This window comes from Labrus mixtus, chromosome 21, assembly GCF_963584025.1.
Source record: "Labrus mixtus chromosome 21, fLabMix1.1, whole genome shotgun sequence".
Taxonomy (NCBI): domain Eukaryota; kingdom Metazoa; phylum Chordata; class Actinopteri; order Labriformes; family Labridae; genus Labrus; species Labrus mixtus.
In genome coordinates this window covers 13121966-13141267 of record NC_083632.1, presented here as the reverse complement: position 1 = coordinate 13141267, position 19302 = coordinate 13121966, and the positions used below count along the sequence as shown (strand labels likewise).

The 19302-nt window shown below is 39.4% G+C and overlaps 1 protein-coding gene across 1 annotated transcript in view; it reads right to left on the bottom strand.

Annotated features, from left to right (window-relative positions):
• Positions 1-17806, bottom strand: part of jmjd1cb (jumonji domain containing 1Cb) — a 118441-nt gene extending 100635 nt beyond the window's left edge. The window contains exon 1 of the mRNA XM_061028479.1: positions 17423-17806. Coding sequence (XP_060884462.1) covers positions 17423-17578 — 156 coding nt within the window. The 5' untranslated portion in view covers positions 17579-17806. The remainder of the gene's footprint in view (positions 1-17422) is intronic.
• Between the last annotated feature and the right edge of the window lie 1496 nt (positions 17807-19302).

The window sequence follows — 19302 nt, the reverse complement described above, 5'->3', positions numbered from 1 at the left end:
CAGTATGTTTTAAAATTCTCCAATTCATTTAACTGATGCTTTTGTCCAAAGCGATGTACAAAGAAAAAAAGTATGACACATGTAAAGATCTTGAGAGGTAAACAATGTCAATAAGTGCAGTCATTATCAGCATCAACAATATCCATAGCTTGTCATGAACAATCTATCAACATCAACATAATCCTCAGTAACATCATCAATATTACCAACATCCTCATCAAATATCATTATCATCATTAATAATGCGTTCTTTTCCATTTCCCTGATAGTATGAACAGTCCAATAACATGTAGGATTTTGGAAATGTCAGGGGAGCACATTAGAAGTGTTCTGAATACCATTGGATTCAGTATCTAGGCCTTATAATACATCCATTAACTCCTGTTAATGGATGTATTATAAGGCCTAGGGGTGTGACATTTTAATGTATTGTTAGGCCTCTGTACAACACATACTGTATGTGAGATCTAACTTTTTGACTGCATCGTGCAATTATATCCTAATGGACAAAAAACTGCATTCTTGCTCTCAGTTTGTTTTCTGCTTGGTATTTATTTAAGACTCACATCAAAATCATATTATCATACCACAATCGTTATATCATAAAGTTATACCACTTTTAAGAATAATACAAATGTTGTCTCTTTCCATTAGAGTTTCATTATGTAATAATTGAGGTCATTTTGCCAGTAGAAGTTCATACAGGCTGTAGGTGATCCATCTCTCTGATGGCTCTGACACTGACATTTTAAATACTGAATGAACCTGTAGGCCACCTCCACCTCAAGTTTTTAAAACCTCAATGTTTACACTCGACTAACAGATTACTTCTGCATTTGTTGTATTCAGAATACACACATGCATATAATAAACACAGATAGATAACAGTAATGGGTCCTCCCCAGCAGCAGCAGTCAGACGGTGTACTTTGCCCAGAATCATGTGGAGATAACAGACTGCACTGGTAAATCCCTTCTCTCCTGTGTGTGAGTGTCTGTGTGTCTGTGTGTGTGTGTGTGTGTGTGTGTATATTCCTTCTGGCTCTCTCCACCCACTAAATCCATCTGTACAGGATCCTCATTCACATAACAAAGGCAAAAGTCAACACTGATTCATGCTGCTCCATTCTTCTCTTCAGCAGGTTACAAAGCAGCAGCTAAGTCAAACTGCAGGTCACTGACCTAACTACTCTATTGTTAAATGAATGCTTCTACGTAACCTGGGGCTGCACTGCACGATAAATACAAAATTTACCTCAATCAAGACTTTTACTTACAACTATTTTAATGACCATGGCTGACTGACTACAATTATTCACAATGTGTCGCTCAAAAAAAACTCAACAGCATATCAAATCAAGCATTTCTAAAACACCAACAATGCTGCTGAGCACACACTGCAGCCATGGCAACCTTTGCAAATACTTCCCTCAGCAGCACAGAATAGAAGAGTTGTGATAATAGACAATAGAAGCAATGAAAAATCAAATGCTTGAAACTAGACAGTGAAGAGCTTGTCCCTCAAAATGCATCATCAGCCATTACGGCTTTATTTCAGATTCATTGCAAACAATGTTTACAAGAAAAATCAAACGCAAAGAGGTTCACATTTTACCACTAAAGTAATCTATTTTGGAAGAATTTGTGCTATTTTGAAGCAAAGAGTTGTGCATTAGAAAGAAGGTAGCACAACATGAAGTGATTTATTATTTTGCAAAATTAGAAGCAATATCATATCATCCCTCTTACACGCCACTAAGAAATAAACATTGACAATATTGAGTCAGAGATAACTAGTGTAGGCACATCAAGGCAAAAGTATAGAGGTGCAGGATAAGAAATGTCTAAAGAAGATTTTGTAGATGGAAACGTTGCCCAGTCTGTCTAAATAAATTGTCAATTTGGGAGCTGAGCCGTGTGCAAAACTTTCTCTCTTTTTTCCTCAATATCAAATCATGCCTAAACTCAAACTGAAACAGCTGATAAGAAAGTAGGTGATTAGATTTAATGTTGATGGAAAGCGCAAACGAAGTCGAACAATGCATGCAAACAGTGTCCCCTATTGGTTTTATCATCACTGATATCAGTGTGAAGGCTTCTTTGTGTGATTTTATTTGCTTATTCTCTCTAATCCTCTTACTTACTTCTCTAAAACATTTCAATCAATGGTCATGCAAATGGCCTGGACATAATTCCAGTCTCTCCCTTTGAAAACAGACACAAATAAATACACCAGAACAGAAAACTAGTCAAGGCTACAGTACAGATTGAGAGGCTAAATAAGTCTGCAGACTGTGGTGGGAGGAGTGTGTGGGTACGGGTTCTGTGCCTTCGTTGTCATGTTTTCAACTGAATCACAGCCTGGTTTAATGGGGACAACAGATTAGAAAAAACAACCGGGTCGTCCTGGTTCTTTGGCGGTAGAATTAAAAAACAATATCTGTTAATATCATACTGTCTCTTCTTAGGTAATCAGTCATACTGGACATACAACTTTAGCTTCAACTCAGGACACCAAATCATTAAGTTTGGGGGTTTACTGACCTGAGGATTACACAGAAATTTGAAGCTGTATTCTGTTGAGAGGTTTGACTATTGTAAGCACAAAACAAGCATAAAAATAAAAAGATTGTAATGACAGGATGTGTACTTTTTGATTTAGTAGTCCTGGCTATGTCCCTTAATTGAAGCAATGACAGTAGTACTGCAAGCATTTACAGTAGTAATCTCTGAAATAATCGGCTTTATTCTGACAGCGATTTAGCCTCAAGGAGTGAAGGCCAATATTTGGGGGCTTCCGGTGCAGCCAGTAGAATGTACTCAAAAAGCTCATATCAGATATCCTCGTGAATACATTGCAGTGGTCAGTACTACTTGGACTACAGACACTAACAGAACACCCTCAAAATAAATGCCTTGTTATATCCACATTTAAAGTTCTTGCAATCATCAGTCTTCATGCTGCTGTTGCAGAGAAGGAAATAAACCAGAAAACATTGATATTGAAGAATGGAGTCTAGGAATTTTAATCTGTTTTTGTTTTGTTTTTTACAAATAACTTAAACCGATCAATTACTCAGCCATGAGTTGGCCATGGAATTAATCGTTTAAATTAACCGTTGCAGCTCTGTATTTTTTAACCCCAAGAGCAAGTATGCATTCAATTTGAAAACCATCTCTCTCTCCATCATGCGAAAGCTGTCTGAGAGCTGTGAAATACTACAGCACAGTGACACACTGTGCTCCACTGGCCTTAATGTAACTCTGACTGCAGTGTTGGGAGCAGGAAAACTGTCTCCATGAATGTTTGAAAGCCTCTGCACCCTTTTTTCTGACAAGACCGGCAGCAACAGAGCCAGGGGGCCCTCAGGAGAGACCGGCACACTTCCCATCACGCTTCATCTTCCTTTGCCAGCTGATCACAAGTGATCTGTAAAATGTGTGTTGGATAGAGGCTTATCAACTTTGAAATGTCACATAATAATCCTCAGTGATAATGTTGGAGATTAGGAAAGCCCAAGATGGTCAAAGAGGAAAACAGAGGAATACAGAGTGAAAGACACTGTAAATAAGAGCAACATAATAAGGTAGAGTTGTACACTCTGTCTTGTGTGTCTGTGTGTGCCTGCATGTCTTTGGCAGCCGTACAGACATCTGCTGTGAAGGTCAAGTTTCAGTCTGTATGGAACCAATCAATGGAGCCAGCAGCAAAACACCCCTCCCTGCCATCATCTGCTCCACTGTCTGGCACACAAACATCTACAGAAAGCAAGCATTCACAAAACCAAGAAAGATTCTGCACTCAAACACACGCACAGGGTTTGCATACACAATCCTGTTCAAAACTCACACGCCTGTACTTCAACAGTATGCATGCAAGCACACACGCACATTGACACGTGTGTAAAAGGAACCTTGCCCTAGATTCCCAACCAACAATCTCAAGTTACATCTCTGGCTAGCCAGCCTCTGTCAAAGCTGCAATGCACTAAAGTCTGAGTGGCCAGCATGTGCAGCCCTGCAGAGACAACAAACTCAGATGGTCTGCATGAAAACACACATATTGATAAAACTTCTTACTTTGATTCTGCCTTTGTTTCACTACATAAACTTATCAAGTTTTTGTGTGCAAAATATATAGCAGTACAAACCCATATAGTCACTATAAAAGACACAAAACATTTACAAAACTAGAAAAGTATATTTTCCTGTTTACAACATAGAGACCATGTGGGAAGGAAAGAAATGGGACCAAGAAAACATTTCCCTTGTACTTTATTTCAGTCTCATAAATCATTCTAGATCCAAGGACTTCAGTTCACCAAGTTTCCAGCCATCTTAAGGTGGTGGCCTGGGCCTCCCATTACAGATAAATCTAGGGGAAACACTGCATGTCAACGCAAACTTTGGACTTTACACACCTCTACATCCACTAACATCCGGACACACTCACACACCGGGAGCACATGCTCATTTCAGAGTGCACTCTGTCATTTTAACTCTTTCAGTGACAGCTTTGGTACAACTCACATCTCGCCATGAAATAGAAATCAGGGGTGATGGAAACCCAACATTTAACCACCAGGAATTATAAAGTAAGCTAGACAACATCATGTTGAAAAGTTTGAGCTGTGACGAACAACTAAATTCCCTCCTTCAATATTAATGGATTGATTCAGGGTAATTTAAATCAAATTTAGAAAATCAAGCTGAAGTTTAACTTGTTTAATTGCGTTCTCCTGACAGACATTTTCAAGCAGGAGTCAGAGTCACCCAATGTGAAATCACAGCATGTAAATGAAGCCGACAAAGTGCTTCTCTCTCTATTCACAAGCCTCATTACACTGCAGGACTTAACTACTTCAGCCTCACTACATAGAGTTGCATAATGTGAGCGTGTGTGAGTGTTCAAAGACATTCCCAGCACACTTTAGTTTAAGGTGTGTCATGTTGGAGACTCTTATATTCTCTGTCTCTCTCCAACACTAGACAAACCAGTCCCTGTGTGTTAGTACTTGTGGGACATTTGGCGTCCACATAAGGCTTCACTCTCTGGCATGAATGAAATCAGAGGAAACATTGGAGAGCTGAGGTGAGGTACTTTGCAGGACAGACTGACAGGAGGGAGAGAGAAGCATGGCTGAATGACTGCCTGGCTGCTTGTTTGACAAGACGTGCAGCTTTGGAGATGTCAATGTTGAATGATGACACATGTCACAATAGCAATATTATTGTGAGAGCAATTAAGTACTTGAATTATAGACAGGTTAATTTATAAAATTATGTGATAAAAAAAGGTCTGATTCATCTCGAGACACTTTACAAAAAGCAGGTAAAAGAGCTTCCTCATTGCTTTATTAGAAAGATCCAACGTTAATCCATCATGAGCACAGCACTTTGCAACATTTAGCAAAGTTACAGTGGCAAGAAAAAGCAACATCAGACATCGTATTATAAAAGCAAATGTCAAAAATTCCATTTTCTGTGGTGGTGTCAGATTAAACCTGGACTAGACAAGGCTTCATGCTGTGGTTAACATAGCCAGATTTACACAATGCCATTCTGCAACAGAACCACAAAGAAGTCCTGCCATCATAACACCTCCATCGTTACACATTGCATCTGCAACAGGGTAATATTGGTGTCCCATCACCACCATCTTACTCCCAATTGCGCCTCTGTTACTACCTCCGATGGTGGATCAGTGGCCAAACGATTTCACCCCACCTATCCGCCTCCGTGTATTACACATTGCAGATGAGATGTTACAGAGGTGTTAATACGCCGCCTGGCAATCTGTAAGCATCGATTGTGTTGATAAGTTCCAACTGTGGTCTTCTAAAGACATCAGTTTATATAAAAATCTGCAAATAACAAGGCATTTTATTTTTATGTGTTCAAACTTATATTCAGAGTGCCACATTTTCAAAAAAGATCCAACCCATGTGGTAAATGGACTTGAGCTTACATATGGCTTTCCTAGTCTCCTGACTACTCAAAGTGCTTTTATACAACATGTCACACCTACACATTCACACACTGATGGTAGAGGTTACTATGTAGTGAGACCATCAGAAGTAACTAATCCCATTCATACACATGAATATGCCACTGACGAAGCAGTGAGAGCAACTTGGGGTTAAGTGTCTTTCCCAAGGACCATGTTGCTGCAGGAGCTGGGGATCGAACCCTTGACCTTCCTGTTGAGAGACGACGACTCTACCAACTGAGACACAGCCGCCAAATATGCCAATAAAGGTTCCACAATGGTTTTACATTTACTTGTGCGATATAAACTAAAAATGCTTAATATATAAAGCCTGGATTATTCTCCTCTCCTCCAATGAATACAGTCTAATTGTGATTAAATTTGATTGTTGTCGTGAATTAAAGGCTTGGCTTGGTGAAAGCAATAAAATATTCGACATTTGGAAAAATGAATGCCATAAAGGTCTATGGGTTCAATCTTTTTCTAAACCAGCCTTCTGGGAAAAAATAAGTAATGAGTGGTCAGATAAGCTGTTTAGCATTTTAAAGAGTGTTTACAGGTTTTTAATCAACAACTATCACCCAAATCATCTCCATGTGATGAGATCCAGTTGATTGACAATACTTTGGGACATGGTGCTAAGAAATATACATGGCTCAATGTTGACAGAGGAGAAGACAAGAAGTGTGGAGGTGTCTGTTACCATTAAGGACTAACACATCAACTCCAGACTCAATCATCAGAAAATGAGTGAAGTGATGAGTAATTCATCATTAAAGTAATTCATGTGCAAAGCATGTTATACCTAAGCTTTCTCAGTTAATATTGTTTTTAATTGTAATCTTTGGGAGCTGGACTTCTAGTAAGTACATTGACAAAGAACACAGTCAGATTTGACAGACGGATCACTAACAATGAGAGGATGAGTTCTTTGCGAGGGAATTTTTTCCTCTCTCAGGTAACAAGAGTTAACTTGTTAAATTGTGGTTCACATTCCGGCTGAGACACGTCAAATACTGAGTCCACTCACACCCGGTCTGAAGCAATATGAGTTTTCAACACCAATAAACACAGCAATATTCACTGTTTGGTCACAGTTGACCTCTTACTCACTGTGCTTGTTTTAATCTATACAATTAGATGAGAATTACTAAATTATGATTGTAGTAGAATGTCTTTGTGGTGAATAGAAACACTACTCTACTTTATCAAGAAAAACTCATCAAATACAGCCAAGCAATGGAATAACAGAAACACAGCCTTATTTCATGAAACTCCATAGAAGTACGCCTGCAAACAATCATGTCGTAATGCCTCACCATCCATTTTGTACAACTCAAAACTATGTCAGCTTCTTTCATATCTTATTGTTGCAATTTTACATGATAGTCTTTCTACACAGACAAAAAGGTACCAATTTTCTAAAATGTTTTAATTTTCTTCATTCTTATAATGCATGCATCATGCATAATACATTCACATTTGGTGCTCAAACAATTCTGAAAACTGTTCAGGTTACATTAAGGTCAGTGAATGCGTGTGAAGAGGAGAGGGGATGAGCGGTGAGGAGAGTTAATTCAAGTGCATCTGGAAAGAGTTAGCTCGCTGTTGAACAAAGAGAAACAGAGTCTTTCACTTTCCTGCACAGCTCAGCAATGAAATGTTGATGGAGATTCTCACATCTAGCATAGTTTTAGGCTATTCATCCATACTTTGTACATTACACTTCATCAGGGTACAGTACATTTTTTGGGATCACAGTTGCACTAAATATTTAAATTGCAAACAAACAACCATTTTGTGTTACTGATTATGGGTACTAGGTATGTTCTTTGATTTCAAACCCTCATGCTTTCTGGAATTGAAACACAAAAATCTGAGTTGCTTGACTGTTTGTGGTTCATTGCCAGAGAGGAGTTGAGCAGTAGAGTCAGGAAACCCACAGAAACCAATTTTGTCCCACACTAGCTTAAATCAACAATTATTCTACTGTTTCATTTTACCACAAACAGCAGATTCATTTCACTGTTCTCAGTCAATTCCATTCTTGAAATAGCTCTTTAATTCTTCTTTAATTTCTTCTCTGCTCTGTTATTGACAGTAGCAGAGATAACCATGCAGTTAATGTAGATAAATCAGCAAACATGATTATTTGTGTTGCCATTTTCAGCTGTAGATATTTAAAAACAGACATTGTTTCACAACCAACATTAACCAGACTGACCTACTGCCCTGTCATGATATTTCTAAACAACAGACATTGACTGAAGAATCACTGACTTTGATTTAAAGATAAAGCTTTGTCTAGCCAGCCTTCGTGCTCAACAATAAATTGTCAATCTAGCTATCTCCTTGTTTTTAAGACAACTAATCTAAACAGACCGAAACATGAAAATCCAGACCCATCCGCACATTTTGTAAACAAATCTACAAAACTGTAGTTAGAAATGAATTACAACAGAAGCCTGTAACATAACATGTATGTGTGATCATTCTATTCTACCCTGGGCAATAAAATGATAACGATAATTATCGCGATTTAATTTTTCTCAATATAAATAAGTGTTCAATAAAAGTTTGATAAATGAAACCTGTAATTACACAAACCAAACACTGGGGTAAGGGGTGTATAACGCGCCTTAAACGGTAGTTGCCACCCGAAATTAAAGAGAAGAAGAAAAAGACGACGAACAGCCAATTATGCCTCAGGGATATGGGTAGGAGGGCTTACAGACCGGAATGGAAACACAGCTGAATAGCGACACTGAAGAAAACGCTGAGCCTACCGTCTCAAAGAAGGGAGAAAATATTGCCAACATGAAAGGTCGCTCAACTTTGGAGTTTAGAGTTAATTTGGATATTTACAGTCTGACAAAAAAAAAACAGTAACTCTGTAAACTTCGCTGAAGACACGGGCAGATAAAACGGCCAACCCCACAAACCTTTTCCACTGTTTGAAACAATATCACGCGTTAAAAGGAAAAGAAATGACGAAACATGTGCTGGACCCTCAGCAAGTATCAGACCAGTATACTCCCCAGCAGCAGCACCGCTTATGATTGTGAAATCTTCCTCTGTTCAAGTATTGTTCATCATGGTCTGACAATAAATAATAATTGAACTACAATTAAACCTCTGGTTTCTTCAACTTCCACTCAGAAGCAAAAATCAGACCTTCAATTTGAAAGAAATAATGATTTGACATTTATCGTGATAATTATCCTTATTGACTGATGTGAAAAATGTTATCGTAATAACATTATATTCATATCGCCCAGGCCCTTTCTACCTACATGAACTGTACCAACGTGAACTGTATTCTGTTCTAATATTGATATTTAAGTATTCTAGTTAAGCTCAGTTAAGCCATCAGATGATTCCTCTTCTGTGCGTTGAACCTATCTGCGGCTCTCTTCTATTCTGAATGCTGCTCTAATCTGGTGCTGAAAGAGTTAAGTTCTGTGCAGTGGGTGAACTCAAAGGAACTGGCGTTCACGTGGCTAAGCCGCTGTTGCTATGGGAGAGAGGCCAGACAGAGGAGAAAGAAACCCCTCTCTCTCTCTGTCTCTCTCACATTCCCATTTTCTCTCTCTCTCTCTCGTTCTCTTTCCCTCCTCCTCTGCTCTCGCTCTCTCTCTCGCTCTCTGCCAGAGAGCCGTGCTGGCTGGAAAACCAAACGACTAATGAGAGTACACAGCTCTCGCTCTCTCCCTCCGTCTTCTCATTTTTCAAATAACATTCACTCTCTTTCACTTCAGCTCTCAGAAAAATCTCTCTCACTCTGCTCCCTTCAACTGCCCAACTCTCCTTCATTTTCTCTCTCTCTTTCCTCCCTTCTCTCTCTCTTTCTGTCTGTAATATCAGAATGGCAGCCAGTGAGTCATGCACCAACAGCACAAGGCAAGGCTGAATATGTCTGTGTGCTTCAGACATTCTGAGTGCTGCAAAGACTTGATGTCAAGATTCATTTAAAGAGCAAATGAAACAAGAGCAAACTGAAAAGAAGCATAAATGTGACAAACTTTGAATCTGTTTACATTTTACTTAAAGCAGTAGGCTCTTCATAGTTCTAGGGGACAACCATGAACACTCTGTTTATAATATGTTTAATAAAGGAGAGCAGCATACAGTGTTCAGCTATCTCTCCTTTAATGATCGTAGGTGAGATTTGTACGTTCAGTGTAGCTTTTGAATAATAGCATTTTTTAACATATGTAACGGAATTCAAAAGAAATCTCCAGGTAGTGCAGCGCTACAATATAGACGGGTGTGAAGAAACAAGCTTCAATAAATGAAATCAAAAATATTTAATATCCCTTAATCTGATTATTTAGATTAAGATATATATACATATAAGAGTAATGAATCATTCTTGTTTATCAAAGACGGGGTCAACTGGTGTCAGTGAGGACAGCAGACAAGACACTTCACACAGACAGGTGAGGCAACATTCCTTCAGCCCCAGCTTTTTACCACAAGGAGGGACAGTTAGCAATTAAAGATTCACCTGAGGGATTGGGGGGGGGGGGGGGGCAGCGTGTATCCCTGCTCTAGATAGGAGCAGAAAACAAACAGCAGTACCCCTTTACTCAAACGAATCTAAAAACATGAGCCACAGTAGCTCGATCCATTTGGGAGAAAACTCACACAACCTACTCATTACCAGCTACACCAAAATAGCCTCCTTCACATTCTTTGGTAAAACAGTCCAGTTTGAGGGCCAGGCCAGTATTCACTGACAGCAGTGTTCAAAAATATACAATGCACTTCTGGCTCCAAGATACCGCTCGGAGTGACATGGTTCTTTAAGTGCAGCTCAGCAATTGACATTTATAGAAACACGCACTGTGTTGAACCCTAGTCGAGTCATCCTGGGGTTTCAGGGTATAGTTATTAGCGTGCCGTTGTAGGCTCAAGTCTCTGTCAGAGGCTTTTCCATCCAAATAGGGAAGAAATGTGAACTATGTGTGGACTTAAGGCTTAAAATACGAGTTTAAATCAAGATGTCTTAACAGTAGGCTTTAAACCTATAGATGATGCTGTTTTATTAGTTCCTTTTTGTAAAATCAACAAAAGGAGGAGGAGTTTCCTACAGGAGTTTAATTATCATTTTTAAATCAGATTACATCACGCACAGTAGGAGAAACTTTACACCTGTACTTCTGTTTAATCTCAAGAATTATAGGACATCCCTCACCACAGGATATGATTAAGATTTATGTGTTTGCCACAGGAAGAGATATACCACCTCATGTGCTCTCCAGTGATCTAAAAGGAAAGCATATGTAAACAAACCTCAGACTGACATGTTGCAATAACCTGCTGTATTAATGCTTTCCAGGGAGATGGGTCTCAGAAAAGTTGGGGAGACAGGGTCAATGCAGTCCAGCTTTTCAGCAAGAACTGGAGGTGAGATTTTTTGGGTCAGGGTTAATATCTAGTATTTACAGTATAAGCTAGCTAACTGAGGATTCACAGGCTAAAATATTTTTTTATTTCGCATGGCAACCCTGTCAGCAGTTCTGTCCCCTTGTACACAACTCTCTCCAGCTCAGTAATAATCCAGATTATAAATCCTTATTATCAAACTTGTTAGAAATTGTCAAGTATTGGCTCATGTGGCTGCAAGCCGTTCTGGAGGTTTAAGACCGTCTCCATAAAGCCCTCATATTACCAGACGATGTGGGAAAAACATCAATCCCAGACCAGAATTCTCTTCCACTTGTGGGGAGGGATGAATCGAGTATAAATCTCATGTAAACTCCTGTAGTCTGAGCCCAGTTTGTGATGGTGTGATAGAGATAACTGCAGACAGACTGAGGTTCACTCATTCCATATTCAGGACACACTCACAGTCTGTCTAGGCTGCTCTCTCACTCAGTGTTTTACTGAGATGACTCCCACTTTACTTTTGAGAACAACTACGTACAATTCAGCATCGTAAGCAAATCAAATGTCTGACTGTCTCAGTGCTGAATATCAGCAGTATACTAAGATCATTACACACATCACTGCAAATAAACCTTGCACCATGAGAGGCTGTGGATTACGCTTCAAATATATTTTGTTATATTAACAAATTATATTAATGTAATAAATGTATGTTGTCTAATTCAATGTTGTTTAATGTTAATATGACCTGTTTTATTCTCTTCTCTGTGACATTTTATTTAAACTCTGTGGTCAAATCTACCATAAAGTATGAGCTCTGCATCTTTTCACAATTTTCAGATATCCAAGAACTTATTGATTGATCGAGAGAGTAACCAACACTTTAAATAGTCAGCTGCTGATGCAGTCAGTGTTTGTGAGGTCAATATGATATTTTTCTGTTCAGAGATGCCATAACACTGTGCATTGCATGTTGCTCAATACTAACAGGGACCAAAACCTGTCTAGAACTGAGATTGGGTTGGTAGGCAGTTTGATATCTTGGCAGTGTGTAAATGTGCAGTGTATTATATTACATGTTTGTTTTGTTTTCAGTTTTCCCAAAAGGCATTGTGTATTTCTGGCACTATATGCCTCTAAAGCACTAATTACATGACAAAATAGTAACGATAGAAGTGGTGCATAGTGCAGCATTCAGTTCTGAAACAGTTCTGCATGAACCAGAGCAGCTGTTAAGACCTAGAGCCTAATGTATTCCCAGGGTTATCTTCCAGCCTCTGAGCCTAAAGGAGACTTTATAGCTGCCGTATGAAGCACTGTGATGTAGAGGAGCTTTAGTGCGCTGCGTGCGTGTGCATGTGTGTGTGTGTATTTTGAGAGAGGTGGGGGAAGGGTACATCCAGCCAGCCCATCCTGGCTTCAGATTACATTTTGTTTCCTTAGGCACCAGAAAACAAACCGCTAACACTCTATGTATCCAGTTACTGCGTTGCCCAAACACCACATAACCTGGATGACACATAGCAGTGCTGCAGCTTACTGTGCAAATACCATCTAGGTAAATAAAGACTCATTATGGCACCACTCTACTTTTAAGTCCTTGATTGTGCTGAAATTACAGCTACTGTTACATGCCAAAACGACAACATGCCACAACATGAGAGGAAGAGGAGCTATCGTGATACCTGTGGAGAGGAGCAAAAACTGTACTGTGAACAATCCAAGAACTCATACACATTAAAACAAGCCTCAAGGTTACTCAGTGAGTATAAACCTCCCTGTACATGAAGTCACTCCATCAATTATAACACTAAATCCGTAAATAAGACTTTGTAAGGGCTGACTGTACAGGATAAATGTGAGCATTATTATATGCTTAACACGGTGCCAGAGGACTATGACATCAATCACTATTGTACATAATATTTTTTTAACTTCTCTTTACTTTTACGGATATAGCCTCTTTTCAAAGTAAATATTATCACTTGTCCATTAATTTCAATGACATAGCATTTTCTCAATAATAATAAATGCCTATGCCCATTACTTGCGAATACAACTTTGGCAGACTGGTTATATTTTAAAGATACTATTATGAAGTGCAAACTAACAACCACAACCCAATTAACAACCATTGTCCTAAGTTTACTGGTAAAAGTTTGTAACCATCTATTCTCGAACACATATCTAAAATGTAAACATATCTAAAGCTTTATTCTCTGTGTCTCTGGTTTGTGTTTAGACACAATGCTGCTTATTCACAACCAAACACACAGCTCAGAAATGTTTGCAAGCTGGCTGAACTGCAGCTCTTCAACAACCATGCATGGACTCTGTGCGTGGAAGGTTCTTCCGCGGTCACGGCCTGTCGTTTTCTGCTGATTAGCGACACAGAGATGAACCTCAGGCCATGGACCTAAAAACAAACTAGCAGCACTGCTACTGTACAAACACACACATGCAGTGGACTGTAATGGAAAACAAAGGCTCCTATAGGCAGTGACCTGGCTGCCCTGCTTTTCCCATTCACTAGGAATCTAGATGAGTGGGGCAGTTTTATGCCTAATGTGCTTCTACATGCTGAGCTTTTACTTTTAGCTCGTATCAAGTACCACCAAACGCTCAATGTCTGCAGGGGATATCAAAATGTTGTTTCTGTATTTCACTTTCTGCTGCATAGATCCTCAGCTCCACTTTTATCTCTCTCTGCTGTCGAGCTCCTCTGTCATGTGTTTTTCTCTTTTTTGTTTTAGACCTCTACTGGGTCACTGCAAAGGAATTTACAACGCCATTAATGCCGTTTTCATCATAGGTTCTTCATGTATTCCTATGCCAAGCCCCAATAAAGAAACGTATCTGTCTTCTTTAAGATCCAAGCTGAGCTAAAGTAGTGTCAGGTTTATTAGAGAGCACTCAAAGGCCCCAAGTGCACGGCTGCTGCAACATTTCACTTACCAGTAGATATACGGTTAACAAAACTGGACTACACTCAAAACTGTAAACACACCACTGATCTAGTAACTTTAATATGCAGAATCAAAATATGGCAACAAGTACAAGGACTTAGACTCACCATTCATCACACCAAACACGTGATATCATATTATTATTATTAATGAGTTCTTTGCACAATGAGGGTAAGACAATAAAGCTGAGCAGACCAGATAATATAAATCAGTATTAAATAAATCCTACAGTTGTGACTGTTATTATACCATGACTCTGAACTACAATATTTAATTTTAACCCTATGGAGACAGACCATGCAGGGTATATGGTCTTGTCTAATAACCTTGTTTGAATCCACTTCCATCTTACGCAATATTGTGTTTTTATAGTGTAAAATGTGCTATAAATGAGTAGGCGGCTCTGATCTGTCGGTGGAAGATTGCTTTTTGCATAATTCTGTTGAAGGGTATATCGAGCATTTGAAGATAGTCCAAGAAAAGGAATCATAACAAGCGAAAACACTCGTGTTGGTCCTACATGACTATTTCGGGTGAAAATATTAAAACACCTCTGCATCAGAAAATAGCAAATGCCAGTATCTCAAAATCAGAATCAGGCTAATTGGTCAGATCATTTATGGAGTGTTGAGAAATACAATATGTTGATTTTAAATGTGTTTAAGAAAACAAGCCCAAAAGGGTATTGTCAGGTTTATCAGCACTCAGACAGTGACACTGGAATCTGTTTGTGAGTTAAAAACTACATGATATCTTCAAACAGCTTGTTCTGCCCATCAAACAGCCAAAAAATAATAACCAGTTTACTCTAAATTTAGATGATAGACGGTAAATCTTCAATTTTTTAAAGCTAGAATCACAAAATAACTGTGATGAAATGGGAATCCAGTAACTGGTTAATCTACATCTCTGTCAATTGGCTACTTAGTTATTTGTGCATACCCCAGACAGAATTGCACTTGTTAAAAGCTTTGAACCTTTGTGATGGGAAAAGATTTTTGATTTAGTCCAACAAGACATTTGCAGCTTAACAGTCCGGTAGTTTTAGACTAATACTGATATCAATTTAATTGTCATTCTTTATCAAATTGCATCATTGACTAACTCTGATGTAAAGCTATGCTCCCTTAAGCCTCAGTGAGACGTTGCTAACCCAGTATACTCTTACACTACTGGCCTTTCTGACCACAGACACTTGACAAAGGCCTGACAGCTTGGCTTGACACACTTCTTCTAATCTAATCTCCAATCCTACTTCACTGTATTCACTCAGCTAGTTAAGCCCCTTGCTAATGAGACTTTGGCCTATTGTATGGCATTAAACCAGAACACTACTCACTGCCTAAATCACATCACACACGGGGACCAATTCTACCAGAGAATTAGGAAGCTGGGAACATGTTTGTTGTGTGTGTGATATAAACACGTGCATGCGATGCAGAGCATGCAATAAAATAAGTGGCAACAACACTGCAGCGTTCCCGCTATTTCTGTGATGAACACAAACGACTTGATGTAAATGCTTGAGTGAAATACAGAGTGACAGAAAGCTAAGATGACAGAATGTAATGATCAGCATGTTAAATCAATAACATTACATGTATTCTGGCCCAACTGTATTCTTTAATATACACATACAAAAGACAACTGCTATTAATGAATCTCAATTGAACCAAACAAAAATAATGTCCTTCCCTGACACCAATGGCCCTAGGATGATGATATTTGTTAGATGTAATATCTGATGACTTATAGCCCTCATCAAATAACAAATATTATGTACACAAAGTCACAGCAATAATCCCATCAGATCTGAGCTGGGGTTCAGCCAGTTATCTGCATAGACAGATAGAAGGATAGTGTGAACAAAAGAAAACGGGGAGCAGGCACACTGTACAGTCAGACAGTGTGTGTGTGCCAGCTAAGGGCTTGTCAGGGCAAATATTTCATTGTTTGCTGCCTTTGGCAAGTTACCCCATTATGAGACTAGCTCTTTTTTAAAGGAGGGGAAAATGCAGACGATATATTGCCAAGATTTTTATCCACCTCTGTCTGTCTGCCTGCGTGCCTTAAGTGGCTGTATTAATGCAATAATTACACCGAATGCAGGAAACATGCTGCTTCTTAAAGCCCCAACAATGACATGCAACATGGGGTTGTATTCAAAAGACACACAATATTTTACACGAAGACAAACTGCCCATTGTTACGCCAAGCAGGTTTTATGTTTTTACAAGTCCCAGCATTCCTGCGTCCTTATCCAAGTCTGAGAGGTTACTCTCGTCCGCAACAAAAAAAAAATACAGGCAGAAGAGGCTTTACGGTCGACCATCACGCTCAAATAACTAGGATTGTGAGCAATAAGCACGAAGTAATAGGGATTATCTCAACCTAAAAGCTACAACGCGGGGTAAATCTAGCAAACTAACATCGCCTCCATCAGCTGATGTGCAGTATACAGCAGATTAAAGCATTTAGCTGCTCGGGACTCACATTCCTACACATGCTTTTATAAATGCAGCCCCCTCAGAGGACAACATAGTAACAGATTCCAGGTGCTCCTCAGTGACACACTGATTATTTGTCATTAAGTCTTTAAATTATAAATCCTTGTCACTTGAAGACCCAGCGTACACGTAGAACACGGAGACGACTGTGGTTTACATTTTTTTAAACAACCACTCTTACATGAAACCACAAGGGTGTGAGTTAGCAGCAGTAAACACAGATTGGTTTTAAATAAGGAGACCGATGTTCTTGTCAGCACCAACGATAGATGTTTGCTTTCCAAACCCCCCTGCTGGTAGTCTGCCTCTAATTAACTTGCCTGCTAAGTGCTCAAATAACTACACAAACTTATGAACGCAACAATAACAGATATATTGTTGAAACACCGGATATACGCGGTGTATCCATTGGTCCAAAGAGCCAAAATTACTAGGCAGAAGCCACAGAATAAGGTCCGCTTGGCAGTGTGTTAGACTGCCTCGCTGGCTAGCCACCAACCACACATTTTTTTACCGTTTGCTTTGCATGTAACAGACCAGAGAGGAGGACACAACCAGCGGGTTCCTTACCGTCAAGTCGGGATTGTCGCTGTCAAGATGGTTTACAGCTCGTATGACCCCGGACCTCCACGGCCACCGACCGCTGTCGCCGATTTCAGGCGGCTCGTCCCCGCTGACACAGAGGAACCGCTTACCGACCAGCTCCGGCCGAGCCTCGACTGCCATGGCCCTGCGCTGGTCAAAACCCCCCCTCGAAAAAACTTCCCAATAACGACGCCCTTTACAGACCTGCCATTTACGACATTAAAACAGCTCTGAAGAATCCAACACTACAAAGAAAATTAAAAAATAAAGGAAAAGTTATAGGTGGTTAAATGCTGAAAACCGACCCGGGGGATTTAAATGTGTAGCAGTCTCCACCCGCGCGAGCGTCAGTCTCTTTTCTCTCAGCATGAAGGAACGGTGGAACACTGAGCCGTATCACAGCCGACATCCATACTGGTGTTCCTCCGCGGGATGGATCCTCAGGCATTCACAGGCCGCAGCACAGCTGTGTCCATCCGCTCATTTAAACCTCATAGTCGGTACTGTTTTAAATAGTATTACTATTATGTTATTAAGTTCTACTGCTGGATCTCTTACTTTAACGAATTTTGCTCTTAGTTCTATTGCGGCACTAGTTCTATTATAGTAATAATCATTATTATAATAATCATTATTATTATGATAGTTATTATTATTATTAGGCCTATAAATTATAGTTTTTGAGCTGCTGCTGCTGCTGCTCCTACTTAAAACAATTAGACACGCTTTTACACAATACAAAAGGCAGGTAGAACTCATAATAAGGGATAATTCTGCACAAGACCCATGGCAGCATAGTGTACACTTAACCTCAGGCATGTTAGAGTTATCAGGTTCATATAGTAAAACAGACTAATGGTATAGGCTTACATCTGACACATAAAGTGAAACAACAACAAAACAAAAAACCTCCAACCTACAATTACATTTAAATAATCTGTAGATATTTCGGTTTACCTTTTCTTTTTTTATTCACCTCTTTTAGTTGGACCTTCATTTTCTCATAGCTGCATAATGACACAATATCACACACTATATCTTTGCGTCATTGTCATGTGTACACAGTAAGTCACATATGCAATAGTCAACAAAGTTGGACCACCTTGTGCAAATAACATAATTTAAACTTTCTTATAGATCTGGCAATAATCAAATATCATCAGTGCACAATCTGCATAATTGCAAGCATTTATTGGTTCGCCAACTAAGAGAGCCAAGAGCTAAAAATCTGCTTTTTTTTTTTTTTCAGTTTTATTTGGTGTTGTTACAAATCTGTTTACATAATGCAAATGTCTGTTGCAAATCTCAATGACTACATGCATGTTTTGGTTAAACAGCTCAAGTTCCTCGTCTGTTAGTTGATTTTCATATAATATTCAAATGAAATCTTTTCATTCATTATAACAGCTTTATTTGTACACAACAGTAGTTAATCTGTCTGTTTTGTATGTGAACATATCATGTAGAATACAGCCGACATGTCTTGTCTCTTTCTTTCAGGTTGGATTTATAGTGTGTACTGTGTTCCACTGGCCTGCTGGGCTGTAAAGGAGCAGAGCTGAGAGAGAGTCAGTCAAGGAGAGAATGAGGCAGAGGAACTGAAGGAGCACAAGAGAGGGAAGGTTTATTTGTGTGTTTGTGCGAATGTGGCTCCATGGAGGATTGCATGCTTGTGTGCTTTTGTATGCTTAGGTGTGTGTGTTCGTGTGTATGTGTATGTGTATGTGTATGTGTATGTGTATGTGTGTGTGTGTGAGTGTGTGTGTGTGTGTGTGTGTGTGTGTGTGTGTGTGTGTGTGTGTGTGTGTGTGTGTGCATGTGCGCAGAGTGTAGGGATCTTAAGGACAGTATAGAAGTTTGTGGGT